Source organism: Kryptolebias marmoratus, linkage group LG16 (assembly GCF_001649575.2).
Source record: "Kryptolebias marmoratus isolate JLee-2015 linkage group LG16, ASM164957v2, whole genome shotgun sequence".
In the NCBI taxonomy this organism is placed as follows: Eukaryota; Metazoa; Chordata; class Actinopteri; order Cyprinodontiformes; family Rivulidae; genus Kryptolebias; species Kryptolebias marmoratus.
Genome location: NC_051445.1, coordinates 22,004,442 through 22,012,288, shown reverse-complemented (window position 1 = coordinate 22,012,288; position 7,847 = coordinate 22,004,442). Strand labels below are relative to the sequence as shown.

General features: G+C 39.8%; 1 protein-coding gene across 1 annotated transcript in view; it reads left to right on the top strand.

Annotated features, from left to right (window-relative positions):
* The first annotated feature begins 338 nt into the window (after positions 1-338).
* LOC108232215 (DEP domain-containing protein 1B) overlaps positions 339-7,847 on the top strand; it is an 18,008-nt gene continuing 10,499 nt past the window's right edge. Inside the window, exons 1-8 of the mRNA XM_017409844.3 lie at positions 339-386; positions 4,101-4,366; positions 4,750-4,894; positions 6,093-6,220; positions 6,319-6,449; positions 6,531-6,578; positions 6,911-7,051; positions 7,179-7,345. Coding sequence (XP_017265333.1) covers positions 339-386; positions 4,101-4,366; positions 4,750-4,894; positions 6,093-6,220; positions 6,319-6,449; positions 6,531-6,578; positions 6,911-7,051; positions 7,179-7,345 — 1,074 coding nt within the window. The remainder of the gene's footprint in view (positions 387-4,100; positions 4,367-4,749; positions 4,895-6,092; positions 6,221-6,318; positions 6,450-6,530; positions 6,579-6,910; positions 7,052-7,178; positions 7,346-7,847) is intronic.

Genomic DNA, 7,847 nt, shown 5'->3' with positions numbered 1-7,847 from the left:
GCCACATCCAATATGGCGGACGCGCTGACGTATCGCTGCCACGGGCCAGCCCGCTCAACGAGGGGTTTACGTATTCATGTCTATGGGTTAAACTGTAAAGCAGCAGCCACTGGTTGTCTTTCCGGCACGTCAATGTTGACGTGCTCCCTTTTTCTGGTCACGTGATCAGTCGGCTGTCCAATCACGTTCGCGAAATGACGCGACGCACAAGATTCAAAGCTGGCAGGCAGCAACGTCTCTGCTCAGGAGGTGAATTCCTCCGCAGTTTCTTTTGTGTTGCTTTAAAAACTTTATAGCTGAATGTTTTGATAAATGTAAGAAGAGTTTTTAGTGGCGGAATGGAAGGTAAAGTTATCGGTCCCGGACCGTACAGGGCGACGAAGCTGGTGAGTTTATTTCACGTAAAACCCATTTGTGTTAACCGTTACTAACAGATTAATGCGTATCTAACCTGTTTATTTCTCTATAATATTAATTTAGGATTATGCTAAATTATAGTTTACGGGGTTTATATGCATATAGTAGTATTCAAACTCTGAGCTAACCCAGCGGTTTGTGTTATTTACATGATGGGAGCTGGTTGTTTTTTTGTAACACTACATAGTTTGTTTTTAGCTTATTTACTTTATATTACAGCATTAAAAGTGTAGCTGTTTTCTTTGTAAAATCGTTCCTACTGAATCCTAAAAAGGTCAAAAGGTTTCTAGTTTATTTTGACTACTTTTAAGACCTAAATAAAGGATATGAAGCACAGAGAAATAGCTGTTTCCTGATGTTGTGGCCTGTTTTAATCTTTTAACGAAAAGGCTCAGAGTAGAAGAGTGCTTCCCATATTTATTATATGTAAAAGATGGACATAGTTTTAGCTCTTATTGTAAAACAGTTTAAAAACTGTTCTGTTAAATGCATAAATTAGCCACGTTTTGTTGTAATGTGTGAAACTTCTCTGTTACAAGATAGTTCAGAAGATATGCTGGGTTTTTTTTTCTTATTTTATCTGAAATTACAGCTTATTTTTTAACCTGAAGTTTGTGTTGTATTAAAGACCAACTTCCTGTGATTAAAGGGGTTCTTAAGACTTATGAACAATAAATATCTTACCTGAGTTTGTTTGACAAGCTAATGGCTTGTCCAAGTGGAGTCAAGACCAAAGAGGACTGCTGCTGTCTTAAAACAACTCCAGCTCAAAAATTTTATAGTTCATTCAATCACACGGTTACATTACATGGTTATTTACATACACTGTGGTTATTGGAAAGCACAAATTGTAACAGCAGCTAGCTGTACCACCTCTTGCAGTAATGTTGTAATATTTCTGCTGTTATAGTTGTATAACGTGAAGCTGAACTGCGATTTAAAACTCGATAAAACAGCGGCGTTCACGTGAATCACTGTTGGAGTTGTTGGATCCACTTTGGTTTTGGTCCCGTTTCGACTAGCTGTCAGAATCAATCTGTTTTTCCAAACTCCACAAGGTGAGATAATATTTGTTCATAACCTTTCCTCTGAAGCCCACTTCAATTAATCTGATCTAGCCATTTAAATCTTATCATTAAAAACTCTGTTACAAAAACAACACCTTTTTTACCCCCCAAAGGGTTGTTCCATGCTATCCATTGTTTACGTAGTCTGTCCTGCGTTTCCCTAAAAGATCTGTATTTAGACTTTAGAAAATGGCCTGAAGATCTGACTTTTTTTCACATTATCACAAATATTTTCCCTGTTATCCTTATTAAAGATATCTTGCTAAGTGTTTGAACACATCAGACATTGTTATGTTGCTCTACACAACAAACAATATCATTAATTTAAAAAAATGTTTCTCACAACATACCTGAGCTGTCATTTATATCTTATTTTCTGGGTGTTTTTACCGTTTTAATCTCTTGGCTCTTAAATAGATGACTATATGTAATAGCAGCTTTTTAAAAAAAAAAAAAAAAGCTGTAATGTGCTATAATAAAATACAACATGCAGGTTTAGAGCACACAAAGAGGAAATCTGTTTTGATTAAACTCGGCTATCTCGTGTATTCCAGTGTGTCTTTATATACAGCAGATATTTTTGATTGCTCGGAGCAGAAAAACACCGCTGTAATGATATTAGCTCTGCTGGTCTTTTCAAGTGTTCTTGGCAGTGGGACACTGTGCCCTTGGACACACAATGGGAGGACGTAAGCAGGAAAAATGGAGTTTAGCAGTTATGGATTTTATTGTTTACGTTGGTTATTTTGCATTTTGCTGTTTGGCTCTTTTTCATACCAACCTTGACCGGCTGCAGCCTTGTCTGAGTAACAGTGTAGATATTTTTAGGCTTCTTTCTGCTTGTATTTTTATTGTTCCTACGACTGAATGGGGTAATGCAGAGTCTGTTTATTATCAAATCCCTCCACCCCGTTTTTTTATCTTTCTTCTGTAAGAAACCTCCAGAAAAACAGATATTGTTCCAGGCTGTTCTTCCCTAAGAGCGGTGAGAAGGAGAACTGCTGACGTAACCACTCCGTTTCTGCCGTTCCTCTCAGTGATCCAGTTTTTTCCCCCTCCCCAATTGCCTCAAAGTCAGTTTCTTGGCTTATATTCTTTCCCCATTCCATCCAGTGGGAAGCTGCTTTTTGCCTTAACAATGTTTTACTTCTTAGAGAGTGGGACTCTCCTGGGTTATGCTGACCTTGGGCGGTGTTTTCTCCCTGGCTGGCTAGCGCTGCCTTTTATCTACTTCTTTTATTTTTTGCTGACCCATCTAGTTAACTCTTGAGATGTGATCATCCAAAACCTCTGTAAAACCCAACAGCGGCACCTCCAGAAAGTTTTCAAAGGGGTGGCCAGATAGGCGCCACTCTCTGCAGGGCGACACATCAAAACCAAAAACAGGATTTCAGGAGTTTTATAATGCTGTTGGCACATATAGGCTGTTTGAAAAATAAAGCAATATGGGAGATAGAGAATCACCTTCTGATATAGGCCTACTTTTGATTTTTTTTTTAGTTGATACTGAGAACATCATAGTCACTAACTCATTTTATTGAAGCTTGTCCTCACCTCTCCTAAATTCATATTGCTACAACCCCATTTATGAAAAGTTTGGATGCTGGCTAACATATAAAAAAACAAAGTGAATGCGGTGATTTGCAAATCTCATAAACCCATATTTTATTCACAATGGAGCATAGTAAATATATCAGATGTTTAAACTAAGATATTGTGATATTTTTAGGGCAGAATAAGGTCATTTTGAATTTGATGGCAGCAACACATCTCAAAAAAGTTGGGACGGGACCGTGTTTCCCACTGTGAAGCATCCCCTCTTCTTTTAACAACATTTAGGACGTGAGGAGAGCAGCTCCTGGAGGTTTTAGAGGGAATGTTGTCCCATTCTTGTCTGCTGGAGGATTCTAGCTAATCAGATGTTTACAGTGAGAGGTCTGGACTGCAGGCAGGCCAGTTCAGCACTCGGACTCTTCTACTACAAAGCCATGCTGTTGTAATCGATGCAATATGAGGTTCAGCACTGTCTTGCCTTCCCTGAAAACAGTGCTGTTTAGATGGGAGCACATGTTGTTCTAAAACTTGTGGAGTCGTTGCCCTCTTTGGTGGTGCCCCTGAGAACCAAAACACTGTGATGAACAATGCTTTAGTTTAATTATTTACTTTTTGCTTTTAATAATGGCTTTATTATAGCTGTTTAGACATCTAAAAACAAGGTGGATGTACCGTAACGTTGTCTGTCTGGCTCTGGATGTTTGACATTTTAATAAATGTATGAGCTGATGTTGGCATTCTTTGAAACCATAGAAACCCTAATGCACCATATGCAATAACTCATCATTTAGTACTGAATTATGGAAATAATAAGGATTGTTTTATAGCTAGGTGCAGTCATCTTGTGCAGTGATATAGTTAGTTTTTACTTCTACAAAGATTACAGAGTTTGGTGGTTTTAGCAGAGGTTTTAATCTTGTGACACTGAACTAATTCCAAATTAACAATCAGTGAATTTTTGCTTTGTCTTTTTACATTTAAATTGTTACAGTTTTATTTTATTTATTTGTCCCAATCCACATTCCTCTAACGACATCCCGTATGTGTTTTGCTGTAATGCAGTGGAATGAAACCATTAAACTTTTTCGTGGAGGCATGCCACTGCGAAGGCACTGGGCGCACTTCCGCTGCTACGACAGCAGCTTCACCGGGTCGGAGGCCGTGGATTATCTGCACGAGCTGCTGAGGCACAACTACAACTTTGGGCCCGAGGTGACCCGCCATCAGACCCTGCAGCTGCTCAAGAAGTTCTTGAAGGCTCACGTGATCGAAGACGTCAAAGGACGCCATGGGACGGAGGACTTCGAAGACAACAGCCATCTGTATCGGTAAAACAAAGAATTAACCAAATATCCACCGGATTGCTTGTATTGTTTCGACTGAGTCTGCAAATAATTTGATTCTGCAAGCACAAAAATATATTTTTTTCATTTATTAAAAGAACATTTTGTTCTTATAAAAAACTACAGTTTTCATATTTTCTGCTCAGTCTGAACAAATATTGTTTTGCAGAATAGATTTCTGTGTTTTAGAAGTGGTGTGTTTTGAAAATCCTGTGAGAATGCTTTTCCATAATGTTCTTTTGTCTATTTTTTATTTTTTGCATTTGCTCCATCTTCACAGTTCAGCAGAGGGTTGCTCTCTCTCTCTCTCTCTCTCTCTCTCTCTCTCTGTGTTTGGCTGATCTAGTTGCCGTTGTCTTTCTCTCCAGGTTCCCCACACTGTCTCCTCTCAAGTCTGTTCCAATAAGACCTTTGCTGAGAGACAGCAGTGACCTGCCCAGACTCATCCGCTGGGATGACTACGAAGAACTGCCTCAGCAGGAAAATGTAGCTCCTCTGAAGTCTGCAGCAATGGTAAGAAAAAAAAACCCCACAGAGCCTTCCTCGACGTGGTGTGACTATAAAAATTTAAAGTGGAAAACCACAATCATTTTAGAAGTTCCTTTGTCATTTTTGTATAGCTGATGCCCTCATTTATTTATTTGCGTGCCAACACTGACTGCGCTCCATTCAAAATGGACAGTATCGGTGCTCCAGCAGAGCTGGTTGCCTATATCAGTATTTATATGATCCCTCTATGAGAAATGACAAAGATAATGAAACGGCTCAAAAGTCATGGACGGAGATCACTGCTGCAGTCGATAAAAAGGAGTGTTTATAGACCACAGAGGGAGGAAATGTTGGTCCTATGATGGGCGAATCAGAACCAATGATACAGTACAGCTAACTGTCCTCATATAACTGAGTTTTAAGTTCTATCGGACCAATGAGCTAACAGCTCGTCCAAACAGGACCAAGACCAAAGTAGATTGCTGCCTCCTTAAAACAACTTTAATCCAAAAATAAGGTATCGAAGTTCATTCAAACACCAATTTATAAACATTTACATTGCCAGTAATTTCATATTGAATGGTTATTTAGGTAGAATTCTAAAGATATTCGCTAGCTCAAACTGAAGCAGCAGCAGCAGGCTGTAGCACGTCTGGTGCTGCTTGGGACACTTCTAACAGGAATATCACAATATTTCTACCAGAATAACCACGTGATAATAAACTGAAGGTGGTTTAAATGTTTAAAACATGGCGTTTGTCTGAACTGCTGTGATATCTTTAGGTTGGAGTTGTTTTAAGGCAGCATCGAGGCATTTTGGTTTGAGTCACTCTTACTAGCCGTTAGCCAGTCAATCCAGTCAGAACTATACTCTATTTTCTGTTTCTATTCTGTTGTTTAAAACCTTTCCACAAAGCTTTACTTCAAAATATTTGAACTGTCCCTTTAGATTTTGCTGCTTTGACACCTTTGTAAATATTTTGTCCGACCCCAAATGCCAATAAAGAGAAATGGTGCAGGCAGAACCACACAGTTTGGTGTGTATTTGATTTTATAACATTAAACTTAAAGGTAAGATGCAGTGTATTACATAAAGAAATAAACACTTTAGATCATTTCTGTATTTTCATTACTAGACTGCTTTATAGAGTCACTGCATCACTGAACATTTATTCACTTTAATTAAACATTTTATTCATTTTCCTGTCTCCATTTTGACCAGGCTTCAGATTTGTGGAATAAACGTCACAGTGTCGCTATTGGAGATGTGCACGAATGCAAGCTCATTCGCAGAAAGGAAATCACTTCGAAACAAGTGGACCACATCTGGAAATCAATGACCATTGCGCAGTACGCCGTCGTCTTACTCGACCCATAAAACGCTTCTAACAGTTCATCTGCTTTTTGTTTCACCGCTGCTAACTCTGTTGTTTTGGGGTTTTTTTTAGTTTGCAGAGGGTTCTGGGCCTAAAGACCCTGGACGGAATCTTGGACCCAGCGCACGTGAACGGAAAGCACATTGTCCACAACATTTTCAGTGTTAATAAAGCGGGCGTAGTTGTGTTGGAGCACAAAGCTGGTACGTCTGTGGACAAATCCCCAATTAGTTTTTCCTGTCTTAAAAAAAAATAATGTTTTTCTGTTTCTTTTACATCCTCAGAGGACATGCCCTATTGGGTGGTATCAGCAATGAAATGCCTCGCAAACTGTAAGTATACATAATCAGGGTTCAGGGACTAGAAGAGGAATAGAAACAAAGCTTCTAATTTAGCAAGACCTACTTTATTTATTAAATGTTCTGTTTGTAGTTAAGTTCTTTATGACTCAACATTATGAATGACTGGGTTAGATATGTTTATAGTGACATTTCAAAAAAATAAACCATAAAAAGCATAAATGATTTTGCATGTTTTATTTTTTGGCACATATGCAACATAATTAATTACTAATATGAGTTAACTATACAACGGTATGCTGGGATGATTATATGATTTGGCATTGCTTGTAATATATTAAACCTCCCTTTGTCCTTTTCCCCAGGGCCTAACACTAATGACATGAAACAGCCGGTGTACCCGGGTTTTGAAAGAGACATTCTGAGGACAGTAGCAGATTATTACCAGAGACTCAAAGAGCCCTTGCTGACTTTCCATCTTTATGAGGTCTTTGTCAACATCCTCGGTGAGTGCTTCACATCGGGGACCCGCCACGATATTTGGACTCTGCGACAGGAAAACATTTACTCATGTTCATTCTGTCTGCACTCGCCCTCAGAGAGCCGTACTTCTTTCTCGTCCTCTAATTGCAGGCCTGCTGCAGGAGCGGGATGTAGCCACCGAGGCTCTTCAAGTCAGCTGCCTCCTGCTGCCGCCACCCAACCGGAGACGGCTCCAGCTTTTACTGCGTCTCATGGCCCGCGTCTGCCAGAACCCCCTGCTGCCACCGCTTAACGACACTATTGCGACCCGCACGCTGGTACTTTCTCGCTGCAGTTTACTCACAACAACGTTTCTGTTTCAACTGATTTCAAAAGAAATAACATAAGCAGCTTATGTTATTTCATGTATTTGGCAGATGAGAGCTGGCTCGTGTTGTGGAAGAAAAAGAGTTGCCAGGCACTGTTAGATGAAATCACTCAAACAGGTTTATTTATGTATGGTTCACGACATACATGGAACCTTAAAGACAATTAATGATTAACATCAGAGTCCCAGGTCCGAACTGGAAGCTCCGAACCAAAGCTCTACCTCCAGGAGCTTAAACTGAAGATATTAGAATGTTGGAAGGTGAGGAGGAGAGACAGGAAGTAAGGTCAGTCTGGTTTCAGTGAAGAGGAACGGGGTCATTTGGTGAAAACCTCATAGGCTGTGGAATTCAGACAGAACATAGTCAAGTGTCCCTTAGAGATTGGGTGAGAAGCTCGGTCATCCGGGAGGGACTCAGAGTAGAGCCGCTGCTCCTCCACGTCGAGAGGAGC